Source organism: Xenopus laevis, chromosome 7L, assembly GCF_017654675.1.
Source record: "Xenopus laevis strain J_2021 chromosome 7L, Xenopus_laevis_v10.1, whole genome shotgun sequence".
Taxonomy (NCBI): domain Eukaryota; kingdom Metazoa; phylum Chordata; class Amphibia; order Anura; family Pipidae; genus Xenopus; species Xenopus laevis.
This window is the reverse complement of record NC_054383.1, coordinates 31,637,493-31,663,111: the sequence shown is the minus strand read 5'-3', so window position 1 is coordinate 31,663,111 and position 25,619 is coordinate 31,637,493. Positions and strand designations below refer to the sequence as shown.

Sequence of the window (25,619 nt, the reverse complement as noted above, 5' to 3'; positions counted from 1 at the left end):
TTCTTCCCCATGTCCTGCTGCCCAAGTTACTTTAAAAACAAGGTAAACAGATTCTGGAAATTAAAGGAACAGTAACACCAACAATTGAAAGTGTTTTAAAGTAAAGAAAATATCATGTACTGTTGCCCTGCATTGGTAAAACTGATGCGATTGCTTCAGAAACACTACTATAGTTCACCTAAACAAGCTGCTGTGTAGCAATGGTAGAAATTAAAAAAATAAAATATGGCACAGGTTAAATAGAGGATAACCGATAACATTATGTTCTACAGAGCTTATCTGCTATGATCGGTTTACTGATTAGAATAGACAGATATAAATGTGCCCTGAAATGGTAATAGTCAGATATAAAACTCACATGATATAGAAATAGACATGGCCTGTTCAGGTATGTTAATAAATTAATTTGTGGGTGCACGTGTGAATGAATGGTGAAGAACAGACTGTAAGATTCACTGGCGCATGGCCTGATCTAATGATGAAGATGCCTTGTAAAGTGCTATATAAAATGTCAACACTTATGAATAAAGGACACTTATTTTTTAAACAGGTAGTGGACCTGTTATCCAGAATGATTGGGCCCTGGGGTTTTCCGGATAACGGATCTTTCAGTAATTTGGATCTTCATACCTTATGTGTACTAGAAAATCATGTAAACATTAAATAAACCCAATAGGCTGTTTATTCTTCCAATAATGTGGATGTTATGGAAATATATAGATATGAATATGCCCTGATATGGGAATATACTAAATATAATGTACATGATATGAGCATAGACCGATATGAATGTGGAATAGACAGATACGGTATATTTGAATCCTTGAAGAGTGTCTTGATGCAGGTTGGGATTGAGCTAATGCTCTTATCTTTCTTATCTTTGTTCATTTTCAGTTAGGAGTGCATGGGTGATGTCAACTGTTACAACCGTGAGAATAGGTTGTAATAAAGTAATATTTATTCATTATACATGTATTCATTATAACCCACAGTATAGAGTTTATATTGAACATTACTGTGTGCAGTAGCTGTTTACTTTTGTGTTGTATGCGTCCGTGTTTTTTTCCCCAATTCAATAAAGAGATTATTTCCCCTTTGATTTGGCAAATCTCTGCTTCGCATGCCATAATCTCCTGTCTGCCTCCTTGAGTAGTTTAGCATAACAATAAGCAGTCAAGCCTGTTCATCTGGTGAGAAGCCTGCCTTCCCCTGCCGAGGGGGACGCCTTCAACCAATCATATTCAAGGACTCATCGGCGCTCTGCTCATATGACCTTAGCTACTAATTAATTCTGGAATCAGGTGGGAGAGGTAGTAGAAGTTTGTTCATTGGCTGTTTAAGATAAAGGAAAGGGGAAAAAAAACCTCCGCATTGAAGTTTCAGCAGAACACAGTGAGCAGGGAGTGTCTGCAGGTATGCTGAAAGAAAGTCAGACAGAGTTTCAACTGCAGGAACGGTAGACAGTTCAATGGATTCCTCATTACCAGGCACCAAACCGTGTTGTTTCCAGGCTTCTGTATCAAGGGGGGTTTTGGGAATTAGGCTGCCAGTTCAAACCTGGTAAAAGAGCCAGTGTTCTGGATGAGCACTTTTCAGCATGTACCATACAGGACGGCAGAACATGGATCTATAATTCCTGAAAGAGAGTGCAACATAATGAGCTGGGAGTTTGAGGATTATCAGAACCTACGGCAGCGGGATCCGTTTGAATATCCCAAGTGCTACAGGGAACAGAGATACGAGGAGAACGTTAGAGCATCGTTTGTGAGGGAAGAGCAGTATAACACCGACAGCAGGAAATATGATAGAAGAGCAAAAGCCTATAGGCAAGCAGATCAGTGTGATTATTACAGGACGTCCCAGAATGAGGACTGGATTGGGTATAGCGACGCAGAAAGATATTATGACTACAGGGAGAATATCTGTGACTACCCTGGAAAATACAGGAATGGAGGTCGGTATGAGGACAGAAAAATAATTTATGACGATGGGAATTACTGTTCACAGAACATAAACGCCAACTCTCGTTATGCTCCCAGAAGGGAGTATGACATTCCCAGTGACGATCGACATTATCAGGAATATAGTCCAAGAAAGAGTGAATATTACGATCGAGACATGGAGCCATACGGATATACCTCACATCGGACTTTAGATAAGAGATATTCTGACCCAGATCGGGGAGATTATTACTCTATGGATCGCAAAAGTGGTGATTATTACCAGAAGGACAATAGGAGGACCAAGGATTATTATAGCAGAGACCCCAAACTGGACAGATATGGAGAAATTTCAAATGGAAAATCTAGAACCTCTTATAAGGACTATGAGGATTACCCAAGGGAGAAAGAAGAAGAAAGGGAATACATCGAAGTTAAAAAATCCAGGCAAAAGGACAGCAATGTAATGAAGGGTAATGCTCGCCATTATGACTTTTTACCTTTGGATTGTGATGATGTGGATGGTGACAGCAAGAGAATTCAGACCAAGGACCAGAGCTCATCTGATAGATATTATGATGACAGACGGAGAGACAGAAGCCATTCCTTTGAATCAAAACCTCAGAATTATTCGAAACGCACTGGGTATGATTTTGAATGCAGTTCTCCTGATGGAGTGGACCTGTGTTTGAATTTTCAGAGAACTTCCAAGGAAAACTACAAAGATCAGTACAGGGACAGAAAGCCATTGGATGAAAATTGGGGGGAGTATGATGATTTTGAGACTGGGGGGAAATGTACCAGAGAAAAGGATAAAAGAGATTATCTCAGGAGTTTGGAGGATATGGCAACTAATGGCCCTGATAGGTATGACAGAGACCAAAAGGATATGTACAGATTGGAATATGAGGATTGTCATGCGCCAAGAAGTTCTCATTCATTTGAACGACCGCAGAACCAGGATCATGAGACCTACATCAGGCCCGAAGTCCTTTCCAATGTAGACATCATGAAGAGAAACAGCATTTACAGGAGGACGGCACCCAGCAGCCTACGACGGTCAGAATTTGTGCAGAACAGGAAAAAGAGGCAAGGTAAGTGACCACATTCTCAAGAAAGTGCAATGGTTTACGCCTTTATTATAGTGTCTAACATATCCAGTTCCCTGCAGCAGTGCTAATGGTACAGTTCAGCAGCAACAAATGATCTTGGTAGTTTCTTATGTTTTAGGATTGTGAGTAGTAATATATGTTGTACCAAGTGCTGTGCAGAGTCGGTAGGCTAGAATAGAAAAAGAATGGCAAAAAGTTTGCTGGGAAAAAACATTTTGAGACAAGTGGACGTGCAATAACAAATCAAAAGTGACACAGATCCAGGTTTCTGTTATTCAGACCCCTGCTGCTGTCTGGCTTGTGATTTTTAAGCTGGCCATAGACGCAAAGATCCGATCGTATGAATCGGGAATTCATACGACTTTCGGACCGTGTGTCCCGTCATTTTTCAGCCGGCTGAGATCGGTCGTTAATATCTCTGCGTGTATTGCCGCTCGTGTGATTTTCAGTGGGAGACTGTCACTAGTTTTGTCGGACATAACTTTCGTACGATTGCTGTCAGGGGCAGAACATCGCATGATCTGTTCTTTTCTACTTTATTTGATCTGAATGATTAATGGCAGGTCGGGAGTTGGGAAAGTCCGATCGTTTGAGGATTCGAACGATCGGATCTTTGCATCTGCACAAGAACTTTTAGGCAATTGCCAAATCAGGCAGTAGGGTGATATTTGCCCCCCCCCTCCCCATGCAGTTAGGGGAGTACTAATACCTATGATATGTGCATAGGAAAATTGCTCCCACTGGCTGCTGCAAAACTGTTGTAAACCACAGTTCACTCAAGGGCACCCCCCCCTGCACTCCCTTCTTTAGCGGCACGTATATTAAGGGGCCGATTCACTAAGGGTCGAATATCGAGGGTTATTTAACCCTCGATATTCGACTAGGAATTAAAATCCTTCGACTTCGAATATCGAAGTTGAAGGATTTAGCGCAGATATTATTATTATTATTAACATTATTAACATGTATTTATATAGCGCCAACATATTGCGTTCGATCGAAGGATAATTCCTTCGATCGAACGATAAAAACCTTCGAATCGAACGATTCGAAGGATTTTAATCCAACGATCGAAGGAAAATCCTTCGATCAAAAAAAGTTAGGCAAGCCTATGGGGACCTTCCCCATAGGCTAACATTGACTTCGGTAGCTTTTAGATGGCGAACTAGGAGGTTGAAGTTTTTTTTAAAAAGACAGTACTTCGACTATCGAATGGTCGAATAGTCGAACGATTTTTAGTTCGAATCCTTCGATTCGAAGTCGTAGTCGAAGGTCGAAGTAGCCCATTCGATGGTCGAAGTAGCCCAAAAAAAACTTTGAAATTCGAAGTTTTTTACCTTCGATATCCTTCACTCGAAGTTAGTGAATCGGCCCCTAATTGTTGAAATTGATCTAGTATTATCAAAAGTTATGGAAGCTTTCACATATATAACAGTATAACAATTACATCAAGCTCTTTCTGAAATATTTTATACAAGTGAATAGAGAACTGTGACATCTCATTCTTGGTGGCTCTGTTTTCACCCTGTGATAAATTTCCCCCTTTGTGTACCTAAAGTATAGTTAGTATGTTAAAAATAGTACCAGCATGTTTTTTTTCTCCCTAAGCAAAACTTTAACTTTATTGGTTGTGTGCCTTGAAGACAACACAAGAATCAGAAGTCCTCAGAATTGGAATAAAGTGCAAGGCAATAAGCAATAAGCTAGCCTAACAATGTCATCAAATTAACATAAGCTAAAGTTAGTGTTGCACTAACCCTAAATATGTTCAGTATATACACCAGTGGAGAAAACGACATGTTTGATGCTAGGCTTAATATTTAATTGTAAACGAATAGATCTGCTTCACTTTTCCTTTACAAGCCTTCACTTTTTCAGACACTTGTGTGATCTTGTATAGTACTGCATATTTCTGCAGTGTCATTACATTCATAATAAAAAAAAAAGTTCATACTTTTGTAAGTATCAGAGATTTATTACCAAGTATGTTCTGCATCATTAAAAGACACGTGTAGGTTGGTAATGTTGGGGGTGTATCTCCTGCCTTAGAGTAATTAGTAAAGTAATAGCTGACCTAGCACCGACAGTGGGCATTTGAGTAAAACAAAATAACCCTGTTCTTTGTCACATCCCCCACAGGCTATTCATCTTTCATTCTATTCCTCCCACTTTCTTCTGACACTTCCATTCACTCCTGCTAACCAGCCCCAGCTTTATGTTTATGGGCAGTTTCACAGCACATTGTGTAGGCCGGCCTTTGAATGGTAGCAGACTGCTATGTTAGAAGTACCAGAAACGCAGTATGTAGCCTTCTACCCTATAGATCTGTGGTCCCCAACCTTTTTTTACCCGTGAGCCACATTCAAATGTAAAAAGAGTTGGGGAGCAACACAAGCATGAAAAAATCCTTTGGGTGCCAAATAAGGGTTGCGATTGGCTATTTGGTAGCCCCTATGTGGACTGACAGCCTACAGGAAACTCTGCTTGGCACTTTACTTAGTTTTTATGCAATTAAAACTCGCTTCCGAAACAATTGGATCATAATGTAGACCTGTTGGAAGTGGACTGTCCAAGCAGGACTTTGATGAATTTTTGGTCAGCTACTGGTCAGGCAGGCCACATACCTGGGACAATACGCTGCCAATTCTTAACCCTATGGAAGATTTACGTTAAAAGTGTCAAACAGAAATAGTACTAAAACTGTAGCAGCCATTGAGTACTAAATAAGGCAGTAGTATAGGAACTCATGGCAACCAGTTTCATGTTGTCTTTAATGGCTCCAGTGCAGATAAGAAAAACGAGCATGCACAAATGACAGAGGAGACTATAGCTCTCTGGGGCCCTGTACAGGTATAACATTTTGGGCTACCTGTGACTACAACACATGAGAAAATAGAATGGCACACCTTCCTGTGACTACACCCACTGCTCCACAACACTATCCTCCGTTAATTTAAATTTCTTAGGATGGAAAAAGGTTTTGGTCCCAAACCAGTCTGTTGTCCAAAGTAGAGACACCGGCACCAGCAAGTTGTGGTGCACACTGACATGTTTGTTTAAGACATCAGACATCTAATGTACATTGTTAGACTATGGGCAACAGGCTGTTGTCAGCGGCTGTTTCAGCTTGCATATTTGGGCTGACCTCAGCCTGTGTGTGATCGCACACAGGCTGATCAGATTCAAATCAATGGAGCAGGGGCACTGAGCAGATCTGCTTCTCTCAGCCTACAAAATTACGCAGTCTGACAGCCTGTGTGCCCATAGCAAAGAGTAGAAAGAGCAAATAGGAACTAGAGGCCCCCATAGACGCAGCTATTTTTCTTTTATGAGCGACCGATTTTAATGCAATCCAACCAATCCGTCAAATTATCGTGAGGTTAGTAGTGGGAATCGAACAATCATGTATCTAACGATTTTTCGTCCGACATCGGTCAGAAAATTGATCAGCCAGGTTAGAAAATTTTCATCGGTCACAGTGAAATCCACCTTTTGTCCAATTGTTTGCAGGGCCAAGCAGGCAGCTACCCTCAGTTTTCCTGGCTTCAACTAGACAACATTGCTTGAAATGGTCTTTTTAGTTGATGGACAAATCGTGCATTTAAACGATCGTTTCAAGATAAGCTTGGTCTAACGATAAGGGTCACAGGCAGATTCGGGGAGATTAATCTCCCCGCGACAAATCTCTTCTTCGGGACGACAATCTCCCCGAAATACCTTCCCTCCGGCTAGAATGAAAAATCGCCAGCTGGATGGCACTCGCGTCGCTTCATTTTTCGAAGTCGCCCGAAGTTGACTCACGAGGAAACTATGGGCGAAGCGCAGCGAGTGCCATCCCGCTGACGATTTTTCATTCTAGCCGGCAGGGGAAGGCAGTTTGGGGAGATTGTCTCCCTCGAAGAAGAGGAGATTTGTCACCGTGGTGGCTAATCTCCCCGAATCTGCCAATGTGTCCTTACCCTTAAAAATCTTTACATCTATGGCCAGCTTAGTGTAATGTATCATTGTTCATTAATCTTGCTAGGACCAACCTACCCTGCTTTGCACACATTTCACACTATTTCTAGAATGCCGCACAGCCTGGCAATTGCTACACGTGACCCCGAAGTTTTGACCTGAGCCGTGAGTTTCCAAGCTTTGAAAGAATTTTAAACTTTCCTCCTTAGCAAACAGTGAGCGCCAGATGCACCAGTTACTTGCCAGTTCAGAGCCCGGCCCCATACACATATCATACCAGGACTTTGGAATCGTTTGTAGCCTGCAAAAAGCACACTGTAAATACAACCTTTGTGACGGGTGTGCGTTGTAGGAATTTCCTTTTTACTTTACTCTCAGCATTGATTCTAACGGGGATTTGTGTCTGTAACTCCTATTTTCTGACAGTGATAGAATTTTAATACAAGTACCCAGGGCTGCAGCACTCTTGCATATTTCCATAATTTGGATTGTCATACCTTAAGTTTATAGAAAATCACTTAAACATTAAATAAACCCGATAGATTGTTTTTCTTCCAATAAGGATTAATTATATCTTAATAAACAGAAAGAAAGTGCAGTGGGTCTGCTCCAACAGAAAAAGTATGGATATAAAGTTATAGAAAAATAACAAACAGTCTCGTTACATAAACCCTAGTCCAAGGGTTGCCAAAACTAGAAAAAACGTAAAGAGGCCTCCTAACAATAAATGCATTATATGTATGTATACATGTATAGCCTAACACGTTTCGTGCCAAGTGGGCATATGAGCATGTGCCCACTTTACAATTTCTTATGCTACTGCATTTATTGTTAGCAGGTCTCTTTACTTTAGTGATTTTTAATTATATCTTAGTTTGGATCAAGTACAAGGTTATTATTACAGAGAATAAGGAAATCATTTGTAAAAAATTGGATTATTTGGATGAAATGGAGTCTATGGAAGATAGCCTTCCTGTAATTCAGAGCTTTTTAGATAACGAGTTTCCAGATAAAGACAAATTCGCTACTTAGGTTTGCAGTATGTAGCTTTTAATCTATTATCTATCAGCGGGTTCATGTTGGGTTTTAACACGCAGTCAGGGTATGATAATTTTTTTTGGGATGTTCATCTTGTCTGCAGTGAATATCAGCAGAGCTTACTAATATTTATGGGCTACAGATAACAAGTTGAAAGTTGACAGAAAAGCCTATAGTCATCATTCCATTGTGGGCAGGATACTTTGCTACTTCTAACTGTATTAAATATATTGTTTTTATGGGTGTGCACTCAGTTTCATGTCGATTTTGTATCCATCCAATTTTAAAGGGGTGAGGTGGCTTCCCTGTCTGAAGTGACGCAGGCTGCCCATCCCATTCCAGATTGTCAGACTTTTAATATGTGTGGAATGTCAGCATTAAAGAGGTTAAATTAATATCTCGACTGAATTCTATTGGTTGTCATTTATATGCTTCTCCTCTCCCTAACAGGTGGTTTGTCAATATTTGGCAGTTAGTCACTGTGGCTAGAGATACTACCTGAAGTGACTAACCCAAAGGAAAGTCTGTACTTATTTCTCATTGCAGTCTGTTAGGAACACACCTTGTAACTCTGGTTTCCTGGTTTTATAACTGAAACGATGGACATTATATCTTAGCAAGAGATGGTTATGGGGCTATATATCATGTGAATAAACTGACATTTGTTTTACTTTATTTTCTTTTAAATGTTCTGTTTATACCTGTACCTTACAGTACAGTAGACCCCCCATTTTCAGGGGACCAGGAAAAAATTTTGTAAAATATGGGAAAATGTAAAATCAGGGAATTGTGTTAAAGTAATATATTCTTCAAAATCTTTTAAAATCAGGGTACTTAAAATCGAGGTTTCACTGTATATATATATATATATATATATATATATATATATATATATATATATATATATATATATATATATATATAGTGTATATATATAATATATTGATTAAGTAACACATCTTGATAAAGGTTGCAGAACACAACCGAAACGTCGATGTACAACCGATGTAATTGCTCTTTGTATTCTAAATAAACTCTTTGGAGTAAAGAAGATACGGTGTGCGTGCTACTCTCTGGTCTTATATATATATATATATATATATATATATATATATATAGATAGATAGATAGATAGATAGATATATCTATCTATCTATCTATTTTTTTTTTCTATTAATTGATATTGATTGGGAGCTGTCATATTAAACAGTGCTCCCACTGGCCAAATTATCATGAAATGGTCAGTGCTGTTATACGTCAGTGCCCTTTTGTTACAATACAGAGTAGTGCTTGTCCGACTTGTGACTGCATATTTCCCATACTGCATGCTTAAGTATATATTGTATTAAAGTGATGATGCCATGTTAGTTAGTAGTAGCAACAGCAGAAGTAGAATTTGGTTGTGTTCAACTGACTACAATAGGGATTGCAGAAAGTAGCACCATCATATCCAGGACAATAGCATTATCTCTATAGTAATCCTCTACACTACAGTAATAAAGGTGTGGTGTTCCCTGATCTGGAAACCCAATTTTCCAGAAAGCTCAGAAATCAGCAATGCCTTTTCCTTGCTTACACACAAATAATTATTTTTTGGCTTATTTGCTTTTTTCTCTATAATAAGACTGCTGCAGAAATCTGCATTGTTAGCAACCTGTTGGGGTTGTTTTGTTGCAGCCTTAAGGAAGGGTGCTACAAATTTCAGAAAGACCCCTAATCTAGAATACCCAAGGTGCAAATGGGCATAATAGAGCCCACACCTTGTTTGGCTGAAGGCAGCCATTGTGATTTGCATGATATATTATTATTAACATGTATTTATATAGCGCCAACATATTGCGTAGCACTGTAAAGTAAATGTGATTATACAACTAAATCACATGAATTATATACATAGAACATATGGAGTTACATACATCACAATCAATACCGGTACAAAAGGGAAGGAAGGCCCTATGCAGAAAAAGCTTACACTCTAAAGGGAAGTGAGTAATACACAAGGTGTGGGAGTGGGCAACATCGAATTAAGTGGGTGAGAATTGTGGTACTGTATGTGGTGTTGCATTTGGTAGTTAAGCAGAGTGAGGGTAGGCTTCACGAAAGAAGTGCGTTTTAAGAGATTTCTTGAAAGCAGAAAGGTTGGGAGAAAGTCAGACAGACCATGGGAGAGAGTTTCAGAGGAGGGGTGCAGCCCTTGCAAAGTCTTGAATGCGAGCATGTGAGGAGGTAATGAGAGAAGAGTTGAGTAGCAGATCAGTAGAGGAGCATAGTAAGCGGTTGGGTGAGTATATAGAGATGAGTTCAGAGATGTAGGGTGGGGCAGAGTTATGAAGTTCTTTGAATGTCAGGGTCATTCATTTGAATTTGATTCTGAAAGGTAGTGGAAGCGAGTGCAGCGATTGACAGAATGGCATGGCAGAGGAGGAGCGGTTGCTGAGGTGTATAAGCCTCGCAGCAGTGTTCATTATGGACTGGAGAGGTGACAGTCTCTGGAGGGGAAGGCCAATTAAAAGAGAGTTACAGTAGTCTAGACGTGATATGACGAGAGAATGAATAAGAATTTTGGCAGCATCTTGGGCGATAAATGATCGTATATAGGGAGTGATATTATGAGACAATTTCCAATTAGTTTTCATTCTTTATAATTTGTGTTTTTTTGACTTATTAAGCTTTTTATTCAGCTGCAATTTCTGCAATCTGGTATCTAGGGCCCAAATAACCCTAGCAACCATGCATTGAATAAGAGACTGGTATATGAATAGCAGAGGGCTTGAGTAGAAAAATGAGTAATAAAAAGTAGCATTAAAGGGGTTGTTCACCTTCAATGTACAAATCTTATGAAACCACTAACAATGCTCTCAATGTGTTAGAAAAACCATTTTCCATAACAAAAAGTAAAAATGCCATTGTAAAAGCTAATTTCTATACCTATTAACTCAGCCCTTCTCCTGTCTCTCTGACCTGTTTTCTGAAGTGATGGGAGTGGCCTATTTTGAACCTGACACACCAAGAACTTCCTATATGATGACATCATCATGCCCAGGCTTTGCCCTTACTTGTTTCCTATTGGATGTTGATACTGCCCTCCTCCTAGTAATTTATTGGGTGCTTGTGAACTGTAACCAGTCACATAATTTGAATGATCATTGGTTGATTACTCAATTGTAATGGCAGAGGTTAACAGACGCAGCATATAAACAAACCTGCCTTGCAACAAACAATCACACAGTCATGCAGACAAATACTGCAGAAAAGGAAGGAGCAATATTGTTTGGCAACCTTTGGCATTAAGGGTAATGTCAGTTATTTACAAAATTGCAACAAAACCAGCACTGACTTGCTTAGAAACGTATGTAACTTACACATCTAGCAGGGACAGTAGGGCTGCCACCTCTCCCTTTTAAAACCAAACACATATGAAATCCACAGGCTGCATGGCTAATTATCAACTCATTTAGATGCTGCAGACTGAACTGATTTCTGTGCAGCCATGTATCATGCATCTAAATGAATTGCTAATTAGCCATGCAGGCTGTGGATTTCATATGTGTTTGGTTTTAAAAGGGTGAGGTGGCAGCCCTAAGTGACAGGCAGAGCAGTGATGAGGGCAGGTACATTTTTTGAACATTTTGTGCGCTCTCCCAGGGGGGCAGTAATTTACCTTGGAAAACGATACCTTTTTTAAGTGTTCCACTTCTGGAACAAGATTTAGAGCTCTAAATACCAAAAAATTAAAAAGTTATATTTTTCATGATATAGGGATCTATACCAGAAAAATATTTTACCTTTTTTATGAGGTAAATACACAAAATAATACATGGACACCCCCCCCCCCCAAAAATAATAATATATTTCTGGAAAGTACAAGTGTCATCTCCCATAGTAGCCATTATAATCCAATAATTCAAATTTTTAAAAATGTGATTTCTTTTTCCTGTGTAATAATAAAACAGTCACTTGTACTTGATCCCAACTAAGATATAATTAATCCTTATTGGAAGCAAAACCAGCCTATTGGCTTTATTTAGTGTTTACACCATTTTCTAGTACTAAGATCCAAATTACAGAAAGATCTGCTATCCGGAAGACCCCAGGTCGCAAGCATTCTGTATAACAGGTCCCATACCTGTACCTTGTACTTGATCCCAACTAAGATATAATTAATCCTTATTGGAGGCAAAACCAGCCTATTGGGTTTATTTAATGTTTACATGATTTTCTAGTAGACTTAAGGTATGAAGATCCAAATTATGGAAAGATCCATTATCCAAAAAACTCCTGGTCCCAAGCACCTTGATCCCCCCATCTGCACAGTTGAAGTCTCTACAGTACACAGCCCACACTCCCCCTCCCTCTCACAAACTTGTAACAGTTTCTCTTCAGTACCTGAATGCTGCTCAAATTCCCCAGCACAGCCCAGCACAGGAAGCAGCGGCAGATTGACAGCAGACATAGCCAATAGGAGTTAAGTTAGCTGCCAGTACAATGTGTGATGTCATATAAGGAAGAGGAAGTGAACACTGTAGTGTTTTTGGGGGTCAGTGACCCCCTCCCAGCACAGGGTCTGTGTGGAACTGAAGGATTAGTACAGGGACACTTCTGAGGTGAATATCTCTTGAACTGTACTTTTTCTGTTAACTATTTCTATGGAAAAGTTTTTTCTATTCATGTGAACTGTTAGATTTGTCAATTTGTTACAAAGGTGAACAACCCCTTTAACAATAAATTTGTAGCCATTTGTTTTTAGATGGGGTTAGTCACTGCTTCATTTGAAAGCTACAAAGAGTCAGAAAAAGAAGGTAAATCATTTTAAAAAATTAAAAAATGAACAATGAAAATCAATTGAAAAGTTGCTTAGAAATTGCCATTCTGTAACATATTTAAAGTTAACTTAAAGGCGAACCACTCCTTTGAAGAAGAGAGGATAGGTAGGGACAGTGAAGTTTTCATTTAAGCACTACTCACTCACTCTCTTGGAATGAGGAAAGTTGCTGGTGCGTCTGGTTGTGTGAAGTTTTGTTGTGCAACATCAGATTCCTCCGTGCAGCAGGGCCGTGTCTTGTCCCCGTGACATTAGGGAAGGAAAGGGAGGAGTGTGATGGAATGCAGTGCTGTTAATCCCCTCTCTATGTTAAAAGGATACAAAGTTTGGAGAACAAAGACTGGGATTACAGGAAAACCACTAATACAAAAATATACAATTGCTCCAAAATGATGTGATTTATCCGTGCTTTGATCAGTGCACAGCTGGAAAGCCAGGGTTGTTGCCTTCATTTCTATCATTTTAAAGTCTGTTTTTAAACAGACCAGAAAATAAAAAAGGTATGAGTAGCATACTGTGCATGCAGAACATTTCTTCTCAGTTTTAAATACAAAAGCATGCTCTTATGTTCTTGCCCCACTAAAGTAAATCAAGTCTCAGAAGTCCTAGGACCTAAAGGGCAGAGACGCACAGGATTCGGGGAGATTAGTCGCCCGTCGACAAATCTTATCTTCAGGGCAACTGCCTCTCCGCCGGCTAGAATGTAAATCGCCGGCAGGATGGCACTCGGAGCTCTTTGCTTTCCGAAGTCGCCCCGAAGTTTCCTCGTGAGGCAACTTCAGGCGACTTCGGAAAACGAATCAATCCGAATGCCATCCCGCCGGCGATTACATTATAGCCAGCGGGGAGGCAGTTCTGGGGGTTTGTTGCCCCGAAGAAGAGGAGATTTGTCGCCGGACAACTAATCTCCCCGAATCATAGTGTGTCTCTGCCCTAAATTAAAGTTATGACGTTTCCTGTAAAGTAACTATTGCAGGGCTTTCCGTCTTCTTTGGCATTTAGTGTAAATCTTATGTCTTGTAAATTACTGTGGGGACTAATGTTTCCTCTGAAACATCTGTGGACATGATTTACAAGTGACACATTTCCAACGTGACGTATGATTCAGGTGCCTGATGATGTATTTAGCAGCAATGTTAATAACATCAGCTCCAGTGCCTCACCTCAGTTTCATCATAACACAAATATAATATATTAGGACCATTCTCCTGTTCAGCAGTGCATTGACAGCTTTCTTATATGGAAACTTTCAGTTCACTGGCTGTGGAGAAATAAAGCCTCTGACTCTACCTGCCCCTGTTCATTACTTTCATCACTTTACAAGGAATGCTTTGAGTTCTCAGGTGACAGTGTGTGGCCTCTGTATAAAGCGTGCACAAAGGATACACTGGTATATGCATTGAGATCCGGCTCTCAAATCATATTCAGTACAAAGAACCTTTCTTCCTCATTAAAACTTCATCTCTTCTACAGAATCCGGCATTCAGAAGATTTTAATGGTGACTTCGGTTGATACCCACAACAAATTTATGTACCGTATAATTACAGTCATTTGTATTTTGATACAATTTCATATGAATCACTGAGCAAACTACATATTTAAGGGCAAGTCAACCCCTAAATAAAAAGAAACCTAATTCTAAGCAATTTTCCAATATACATTTTTATATTGTATCATACATGTTTTCAATGCAAATGAATGCAGCATTTGTTAAATTCCTGGTTGTAAAAAAATGTTCCCCGGCAAAGACAAGTCTGTTAGGGCAGAGACACACGCTCAGATTCAGGGAGATTAGTCTGCCTTCCCGCTGGCTAGAATGTAAATCGACGGCGGGAGTGCTGTTTTCCGATGTCGCCCGAAGTTTCCTCGTCAGCCAACTTCGGGCGACTTCAGAAGACAAGTGTTCCGAGTGCCATCCCGCCGGTGATTTACATTCTAGTCGGCGGGAAGGCAGTTCGGGGAGATTAGTTGCCTTGAAGAAGAGGAGATTTTTCGCCGGGCAACTTATCTCCCCGAATCTGAGCGTGTGTTTCTGCCCTAAATCAGCTGGCTTGTCTTACATTGTATCAACACTCTGAGCCACCAGGGCAGTTGCTTAGAATTATGTTTTATAAGGCAAATAATTATTTTTTGGGTTGACATTCCCTTTAAACATTGCATAATAAAAGAGAATGCTGGTCACTATGGCACTATAGACACACAACGGGGGATATTTTATTTCAGGGAGTGCTATGCCCTCCATATTATATGGCAACACATGAATAAATGCCAGTATGTGATGGCCCTAAGACACATACAAATTCTGCATACTTAATTGCTAATAAATGATTATGACTTCATGGTGGCACAGACACCAGTAAAGACTTCCGCGTGCATTTGAATAAACCACTAATTAGCCATGTAAGATGAGGAAGAGGTGAGATGCCAGTTATACATTATATAGTGATTGTAATATAATGATCCTCAGTGTTATTATTATTCTGCTATAACCTGCTCTATGTCTGTGCTCATACCTCTTCCCCACATATATGCTCAGTCAGCAATTTGGGAATTTCTGGGAGTAAAAATGAAGACCCGGAAGGTTTATAGGTTAAACACGATCTTCGAAAATACAGTAAGGGGCAGATTTATTAAGGTTTGAGTTGTGTTTTCCACGAAAATTCAAGTTTTCGAGTTGATTTTTTTGGTCAAAATTCACATTTTCATGTTAAACTTTTTTTTTAATTGTTCATGTTTTTTTTTTAAAGCCCAAATTTTTAAAAAATGTATTATATCCTGACTCTGGAAATAGCTCAAATCCAAAAACACACCATCTAAAACCTGTCAAGGTCATGTAGGAGTCAGTGACAGAGGTCCCTTGAACCATTTGAAGGTATTAATAGCCTTCATGATGTTTGAGTTTTTTTCAGAGGGTTTTGCCCGAAAATTCGATTAATTCCAGCGATTGGAGTTTTTCCCACTGAAAATTCGATCAATTAGGGTAGGACTAAACGGACATTCTTGGCGGCTTCCGATGCGCTGCAACAAAACGCATGTGACAAATCACATGCAATGGAAATAAGGTAAGAGATAGAAATGTCGGCGGAAGTCACAGCGTTGATCCAACGCGACACGACTGTTAGATGCAGACTCAGTGTGCAACATCTACATCTGACAGTCGTGTCGCGTTGGATCAACGCTGTGACTTCATCCGACATTTCTATCTCTTACCTTATCTCCGTCTAGGGTTGCCACCTGGCTGATATTTTACCGGCCCGGCCGGTAAAAATTATGGTTGATCCCCATGTTATTAATAGGGAAAAAAGATAAATATATTTTTATCCAAAAAAGATGGCGACCCTATTTTGATCGCAGCACATCTGATCCAGGTGAAAACATCCATGTAGTCCTACCCTTAGAGTTTTAAGGTTGTTAACCCGGAACTCGCTGATTTGATTTTTATTTTAATTTAGAAACCATTCAAGTTGTGAGTTCATTCGAGGTATATAAAACTCTAAAATGTTACCTTTGATAAATAACCCCTAAGTGTATTTGGAAATGTTATTGGAATTAGGGGACTATTAATCAAAAATACACCAACCAAAACCTGTTATGTCTCTGTTATGTCATACTATTTCACATATATAATAAACAACCGGGTCTTCAGGTTTCAGGTAGTTAAAGGAGAAACAAACCCTTAGTAAAAAAAAAAAAAATACCCTACACAGACCCCCCTCACCCATGTGAACTCCGCCGACAGAATCTGCTCAGAGGGGTAAGTAAAGAGTAGGGCATTTGCCTGGGAGAGGGGGAGGTGGGTCTATGTAGGGTAGGGGTAAGGTTTTTATTTTCTTAAGGGTTTGTTTCTCCTTTAATAGTCCCTCACCCCCCCCCCTGCAAAACAGCCTTTCCTAAATTCCTGTAGTTTTGGGCCTGGTTGCTAAACAGTTGCTAGGGGCCACACATTATGGCTGCATTCTTATTTATTTTAACCCCTTTTGTCCTAGGATGAGTTTTAGGGCAAATCCTTTTAGAGGCATCTTGGGGGTCCCAAGAATTTGACACAGAAGCAGTCTATCGCAGTTGATAAAAAAAACATACCAATGTGATTCTTAATAATTCCGTCATAAATGAATAGTATAAATGGCAAAAAAATGACAGCCTGTTTTCTGTGTTTAGATTTAGAAATATATTTTAAAAATAATTCTTTAAAATGCAGATGTGTTTTCAGGGAAGAATCAGTTTGTTAGGGATACCATGCTGCCTGGTCTTAAAGGGCCATGTCTTCTCTAAGACCATCCAGCAATACAGCACCACCCACTCTATATATGTATGTATAACTTTATTTTTAAAATGTTGAAGGGATCTGCAGCACTGTACAATACATAAAAGTACACACAAGGAGAACAAGTACAATAAGTATACACAAAGTACACATAGATAATATACGGACACAGAGCTTAAGTGCCATGTGGTAAGAGAGACAGTGGGAAGGAGGTCCTTGCCCTGTAGAGCTTACAATCTAAGTGCTGTATCTAATTATCTGCATTTTCCCTAATCATTATATAAATTCAACCAGTTTTATGTTCTTGTGAGGTCGGTGAAAAATTAGTGTGCAGCTCCCTCTCAATTGAGCAGAGAAAGGAAGCCTCGAGCATACAGTAATTTAGTGCCACCGCAGACAAAACCTGTACATTGTCAAATAAATTCCTTGCGCTCAGTTCAGAGTTTTTTCCTTTATAATTAATAAACTGAAGTGCAGAAAGCAAGTAGGAAATACAGGAATAAAAAAGCTATGGTTTCATCCAATGTGATTTATCCCAAAATGCCTCTAGATAATGTAGCAGTTTCTGACATTCATGGTGTGTTTATGCGCAGGACTGTGTGTGAAGCATCACATTGTATGGTAATGTTGTGCTGCCAGGTGTGCAAGCTGTTCTGCCGTGTTTGTACAGTGTGTGGATTTGGACCTCTGCACTCTTACATTGTATTGTCAGGATAAACAGATGTTTGTTTGTGTATTGTCTTTGTGATGTGCCCCCAGAAACCACAAATAGTTTCTCTCTATTATTGTTATTCATAGTGCAGGGCTTCTGCTTCCAGGGGTTTTCTATTAATGTTGTGACCAATAAATAACTAGGCTGGTTTGGTGTATTGGAAATGTATATGTTTACGTGAAAGTGATTCTGTTCAGTATATATAGTATAGTGCTATAAAGTTTTCAGTCAATTTCATAGAGGGTGTTAGTGAATATTCTCATTTATTCGGGTCATGGTATATCTGTAGAAATAAGTCAAATCAACTGGTAGTATATATATTTTGCCCTGCAAATCACAGACAAATCTGAGCATGTAGTAACACAAGGTGCAAGGGTAATATGTGAATCACAGCAGTCAGTTAAAAGGGTGGTTTGCCTTTATGTTAATTTTTTTGTATGTTATAGAATGGCTAATTCTAAGCAACTTTTCAATTGGCCTTTGTTTTTTCTTTTTTATAGTTTTTTTTTAATTGTTTGCCGCCTTCTGACACTTTCCAGCTTTCAAATGGGGGTTGCTGACACCACCTAAAACAATAATGTATTATTATTGCTACTTTATGACTTGTCTTTCTATTCATGCCCTCTATACATATTCCAGTCTCTTTTTCAAATCAAAGCACGGTTGCTAGGGTAATTTGAACCTGGAGAGCAGCTGAATAAAAACCTAAATAACTCAAAAACCACAAATAATAAAAAATGTAAACCAATTGCAAATAGGGTTGCCATCTTTTGTGGAAAAAAAATTCCAACCTTCATATAGATTTCTTTTTTCCCTGATCAACCATCATTTTTACCGGCCAGGTGGCAACCCTAATTGCAAATTGTCTCAGAAGATCACTCTCTACATGATAGCAAAAGTTAACTCAAAGGTGAACAACCCCTTTTAAGCCCTACAAATATACCTGTCCTACAACCATCATCTTATCTGCTGAGTATACCGAGCAGGTTGAATCCAACGGTATTCCCAGAATTATACAGGCTCTGGCATTTCAGAAATGAATGTATAGAGTTTGAGCTGTGAGTTCCCTTGCTATGAGGGATGAGAATTTCTATCTCATGTCCCTCCCACTATCCGCAGGATTAAATGCCTTTACTCCTGATCACTTGCTTGTGGCCTCCCAGCCATTGTTCCTGGTGCAGTCCCCAGCTATTAAGATGGTAATAATGGGAGAGCGGAATTGTTTCTCCCTGTAGTTGCTGTGAAGGGAAATGGGAGTGTGTGAATCCCCCCACAGATGAGAAAATCTCCAAGCAGTAGAAAAAGCAGGGAGCAACTGCAGTAGAACCCAAGGTAAGGAAATCAAGCTGGTGCTGGGGATTCCATTCCAGCCTGTGCAAAATGAACACAAGGTTGAATGGCTGAGGATGCTGGGAATAATAGTACACGACAGCTGCAAGGCTTAACTCGCCTGTTGCTCAATGGCAGCGACTGTATTGCTTAGACATTAACCACTTTAATGCCAGAAGTGGAGTGTAAAGCTGGCCATACACGGAGATATCTGCTCGTTTGGCGATGTTGCCAAATGAGCGGATCTCTCCCCGATATGCCCACATTGAGGTGGGAGATATTGGGCTGATCCAATCATGGGCCCTTGGGCCCAACAATGGGATCATAATGCTGCCAATACGGGCGGTCGGATCTACAAACAACGGGATTTGTAACCCAGCCAATTGAAATCTAGTCGACTTTCGGACAGATAACGATCGGGGAAGCCAGAGGGCCCCACGCATGGGCCGATAAACTGCCGACTCGGTCTGTTGCCAGCTTTTATCGGCCCATGTTTGGCCACCTTTAGGTTCATCATGAGCTGGGAGCTGCATGGCTGCAGGTTGGTCTGGTTTTGTGCAACGGAGGAGGGGGGGGGCAGATTAGTTCTGTTTAACCAAGTTCAAGACTTTCTTCTCCCTGGCAACAAAGAGAGAAAAAAATGCACCATTCAGCACCTTCTCTTATTACTCATTGTTGGCAAGTTCTTCCCCCACACATTCTTATCTTGAGACACTCATATATCTGCAGAAGAGACACGTGTAGTCAGACACCTATGGAAAGTACCCGGCTCAGGGTAGCACTGAAAAAACACAAGTTTTCCTTTGAGTTCTCTTTAGTAATGTGTTGCGGACTACAGTACTTACAGCAGACACAACATAACTTCATTGTTCCTTACAGTTTGTGCCATGTATAGGATTGACGCCTCACCCCTTTAATACCAACCACATATTGAATCGACATTCTGCATGTCCACAAAAATAGAAACAAATGGCACACTCACTTCAATGCTTCTGCATCAATTCAAACTGTTGACATTTTTATTTCGGTTTCAGCTGGGATCTCACTGAAATAAAAATGTCAACAGTTTGAATTGATGCAGAAGCATTGAAGTGAGTGTGCCATTTGTTTCTATTTTTGTGGACATTTGATGAAAGCTCTTTTTGGCAGCAGAGCTAACATTTGAGCACCTCTTATCGATTTACCCACATATAAGAAGTATAAAAGTTCTAACAGAAGAAAGTTGTGATATTTTGTACCTACGACATTCTGCATGGCTAATTAGCAATTAACTTAAATGCTGCATGGCTGAACAGAAATCAGTTCAATCTGCAGCATGCATCTAAATGAATTGCTAACTAGCCATGCAGAATGTCGATTTTTCCAATGGGGCTGTACTCACACAGGCGCGTGTAGGCGCCGAACGCAGGAAAAATGCAGCATGTTGCGTCTCAAACTGCGTTTGGCACCTACACGCGCCTGTGTGAGTACAGCCCCATTGAAAAAAGCTAAATGCGTCTATTCCTGCACTCCCCTGCGGCTGAACGCAGAAAAAGGGAACGCAGGGGAGCGCAGCTTCAACCGCTCATCAGTAAGAGCCCTTAAATGAACTTTTAGTATGATCTAGAGAGTGATATTCTGAGGCAATTTGCGATTGGATTTTATTTTATATTTTTATATTTAGCTTTTTATTGAACAGCTCTCCAGCTTGCAGAGTCAGCACTCTGGTTGCTAGGGTCCAAATTACCCTAGCGACCAGCATTGCTTTCAATAAGAATCAATTGGCCACTCTATAACATACAGGTATAGGACCTATTATCCAGAATGCTTGGGACCGGGGGCTTTCCGGATAACTGGTCTTTCTGTAATCTGGATCTTCACACTTTAAGACTACTAGAAAATCATGTAAACATTAAATAAACCCAATAGGCTGGCTTTGCTTCCAATAAGGATTGATTATAACTTAGTTTAAATCAAGTACAAGCTACTGTTTTATTACTATAGAGAAAAAGAAATTAGTTTTTAAAAATGTAAATTTATTATAATGAGTCTATGGGAGACAGCGTTTCCGTAATCCGGAACTTAAAAGTGAACCTTATCTTTAAAGGGGTGAGGTGGCAACCCTATCCATGTGCCATAGAAAAAAATGAATATTTACCTTTAGCCTGCTGCTAATGCTGAACTAAAGGCCACCTATGAGGCTTAGGCCTTAAAAGGTAGGCCCAACATAATCCGAGTGGGCCATTGTCTAGAACTGCCCTTGCTCTGATTACATACAACATTATTATTTATTGTATATTTTACTTCCACTGACTGAAGCTGTAATGTTGCAAATTCCAGCATCCTCTAAAAGCCAAAGTTAATGCAGACACAATGCCATTATGAATCATGTATCGATCCAGTTTCGATTTTACCGAATTGCCCTTCTTTTTGTTTGCTGCAGGTATAGATAACTTTCAAACTGAATACATATAAAATATACATGTTACATTTCTAATTGATGCAGACTTCTCTGGTTTCCATGTAGTCACAAATAAGGGCTGAACTCCGCAGGCAACAAGGTGGATGTAGTCGCATGCGTCCAAATATAATTGGACTGATAGAAAAATCGCCGGTATAAACTGCACATGACAAGACTGTCTGAAGACGCAGCATGCGTCAGGTGGAATGTCGTTATACCTGTGATTTTTCTATCAGTCCCATTCAATTTAGAAGTATCCGACTTGTCGTCTGCTTTTTATCGCGGTGACACCATCTGTCAAAAAACATAGTGGAGTTCAGCTTTAAGAGTTCGCTACTAATCAGCTACAGCATAGTTGTTGTTACATAATCCATATATAGTGAAATATAATCTAATATCGCTATACTGGAAGTGCTTAAAGGGGTTGTTCCCCTTTAAATTAATTTTTAGTATGATGCAGAGAGTGATGTTCTGATAAAATTTTCAATTAGTTTTAATTTTTTATTATTTGTCGTTTTTGAGTTATTTAGTTTTTAATCACCAGCTCTTCGGTTTGCAGTTCCAGCAATCTGGTTGCTATGGTCCAAAATACCTTGGCAACCATGCGTTAATTTGCATAAGAGACTGGAATATGAATAGGAGAGGGCCTGGATAGAAAGATGAGTAATAAAAAGTAGCAATAACAATACATTTGTAGTCTTACAGGGCATTTTTTTTTTTTTAGATGGGGTCATTGATCCCCATTTGAAAACTGGAAAGATCCAGGAGAAGAAGGTGAATAACTCAAAAACGATTAAAAAGTAAAAAATGAATACCAATTGAAAAGTTGCTTAAATTTTGCCAATTTATAAAATACTAAAAGTTAACCTGAAGGTGAACAATGTAAGCATTAAAGTGTGCAGGTTCAACTGTGTAACTGCCAATACTATAACCTGTAGTTTGGCACCAGCAGACTAACTGAGCTTGGTGCCTTTTCTAGATGGTCAAATACTTTTGAGGAATATTAGATGGAAGGTGTCTATACCGCTAAATTGCTTCATAATGTTGTTGGTTGAGGTTTGGGCTCTGTGGCCTGGAGCCATACAGTCTTACTCAGCCGCAAGCTATTGAGAAGCATGGAGATCGGGCTTCAGTGCAGAACCTGAAACTCCTGAGTAAGCTACCACACCTGCAGAAATATGCCGGTGTGAAGGTACACTGCCTTTCAATAGCCTGTTATTTCAACTGTCTGCCCCAAATGGTACTGAGTCCAACAAAATAAGTGTTAAAGTCACTCGGTTGCAGGTGGGTATAGAGCAGACACACCCAGAACATTACAGCAGTAAATGATTTAGTAATAATCATACAACTAAATCAGAGATCTGGTTCTTTCATCAGATCTATAGTAATAGCCAAACTGAAAACCTAGTATTTTTTATTTTTAAAGGGTACGTAAACCCCTGGATAAAATGTTGCAGAAAAGAAAACTATATAAAAGGTCTAAAGTTCTTTGTAATTGCCAGCTCTCCTTCAGCCAAGAATCCCATTTCCTACAATACCTTGCATGTTTCTTCGTGGGTCTGCTAATCAGTCAGGCACGGACTGGCAATCTGTGGGTTCTGGCAAATGCCAGAGGGGCTGCTATAAGGTCCCATAGAAAGTCAGTATTTATTGGGCTGGTGGGAGATGTTTGGGCCTCTATGTGGACTGATTGGGCCTCTGTGTACCTAAAATGCCAGGGCCTATTTTAATTCTCAGTCCAGACCTGATAATATCAGCTGCCACACTGTTTCAGTAGTCAGAACCAGCAGTGAGTGCAGAGAATAACAAGGGGGAGACAAATATTGCTTTCAGTAGCAATTACATTGCCCTAGTGCCATTGCTCTAATATGGAAATGTTTGCACAATCCTGTGATTTCATTCAGTTGGGCCCAATTTCAGCGCTCCCAATCTGTAATAGTTAACTCGTACCCAATCTATAGCTTTGGGAGGAATAAACCAGTGTACCCAGTGGGAATCACCATGACAATATTCATTATTTTTTTATTACATTTTGCTTATGTCATCCCATGTTATCTGTACTTAACTGTCTTTATGGTCTCACTGTTGATCAGAGTTCAGTTAACTTGCTCTGGGCAAGTTGTATATTAACAAGCTTTCATTTTACTTTCACGTGTTTGCGTTTTGCAAGAAACTGTTGCGACACGCTCTGTTCATTGGGTGTGTAAGCAGTGCAGGTGGGGTAGGGATATGACAAATATCTTTCACAGCTCAACATATTCCCAGCTGCTTGTTTGGCAAGGTTGCAGATCTCTGCCCATTTTGCTAGGCAGTGGGGTTATATAGAGCTGATCAATCATTTGGCCCCATACACAGACTAATAATGAGCCTTGAATCGCATAACTGACAGCTAATATCCAGTACCAGATTTGTGGGGAAGCAACAAAGGGCTGGGCATTGGGCAGCAAGATTTTAGGGGCCCCCGCCGCAATTCAAGGAGCGTTGGGGATGCGTTCTCCTGGCGCTAGGACCCAGAGGCCTAGGATTGCCCAAGCCCGAAATCCAGGCCTGCTAATATCGGTCCATACATGGTCACTTTTGTGCAGTGGAGGAATGTATCAAACAAGGAAAGCCCTGATGCTCCGCTTTTAGAAATGTCTCCTGTGATAAATACAAATGTTATCTGTTATTTTTAGATTTATATTATTCAGAGGCATTTGGATTTTAGTATTCTGGGGTGGGGGGCTTCACTTTACAATTTAGTTGAAGCCTACATGTTTGTTACGCTATGGTCACACAGGCCTGAAATCAGCCTTCAAATAACAGGCCGTTTTCAGCCCCTACCGCGGGCAGTAGCCTCATTCTTCTGTTTTCATCGGGAACCATTGTGTTGGCTCCGGGGAGATCACGCTCTGTAAAATTGGCTGTAAAATAGGAGACTCACAATCCGCTGAGTGTGTAGATGCCGGGCCCAACACAATGGTTCTGGATGCAAATAGAAGAAGGAGGCTACTCCCTGCAGAAAGGGGCTGAAAACAGCCTGCATAATTCAGCAGGCTGATTTTGGCCCTAACAAATCTGTAGGAGTCAGAACTGAGAGAACAGATAAATTCTGCTCGCAATAACAAATACATTTATAAATAATATTTAAAAAAAAATTAAATAGTGTATATTGGAAAGTTGTTTAGACTTAAATTGTTTTTTCATAGTGCAAAATAAAAGTTTTGGGTGGAGTTCCCATTAAAGCCTTAGGGATGGAAGATCGGTATAGTGAGCAGTAAGTGAAACTCATTGCAGTGACACAATAGAGCAAAGGGAAAGGCAACATGTAATTATTATGTTGCTGAGCAACCAGCATGCTCTTTATTAATAACAAAGGTTTGGAGATAGCCCTGCCTGTTCCTTATCTGCCTAATCTTAGGGTCAGGGCACAGCGGCAGATTCTGGGAGATTAGTCGCCTGGTGACAAATCTCCTCTTCTTCGGGGTGACTAATCTCCCCGAACTGCCTTCCCGCCAGCTAAAATGTATATCGACGGCGGGTGATTCGTTTTTTGAAGTTGCCCGAAATTGCCTTACTGGGATATACGCCTGTGCATTCCTGTTAGAATTATCAGTCCATTGCATTGCACTAAAGGCATACAACCTCTTCTTTGCTCGTCTTGTTGGTTAAAGTTGACTCTAGTGAGGAATGCTGACCCTGGAAGCGTGCAGGGAAAGCAAGACCTGAAAGATTATTGTTGCCTTTACTAGAATGGTCTCAGTGACGAAATGCACCTATGTGTAGAGTGAAGTCAAATGTCTATTTTATATATTTATTTTGGGGGCATGTATTTGTTAATCAAGTGCAGGTTACTGTAGAAATTTGACGCAGCCCGATATGGGAACAATGGTAATACCACCACTTTAGGGTGGCAGTAACTCCATGGCTACCTAGCCACAATAGCAGTATTTGCTCAGAATTCTTTTGTGAAACTGGACTGATAAAATGGCGCTTTCTGACAGTATCAGGAAGTGCAAGGAGTG

The 25,619-nt window shown here is 40.1% G+C and overlaps 1 protein-coding gene across 6 annotated transcripts in view; it reads left to right on the top strand.

Moving 5' to 3' along the window:
* dnmbp.L (dynamin binding protein L homeolog) overlaps positions 1–25,619 on the top strand; it is a 104,916-nt gene that overhangs the window by 51,543 nt on the left and 27,754 nt on the right. Inside the window, exon 1 of one of the 6 annotated variants that reach the window (XM_018225299.2) lies at positions 699–3,034. The exons of 3 other annotated variants lie outside the window; for them this stretch is intronic. In XM_018225299.2, coding sequence (XP_018080788.1) covers positions 1,582–3,034 — 1,453 coding nt within the window. In that variant the 5' untranslated portion in view covers positions 699–1,581. Of the gene's footprint in view, positions 1–698; positions 3,035–18,828; positions 19,179–19,582; positions 19,717–25,619 lie in introns of those variants that run through there. 2 more of the 6 variants (XM_018225301.2, XM_018225300.2) reach the window with 2 other exon arrangements.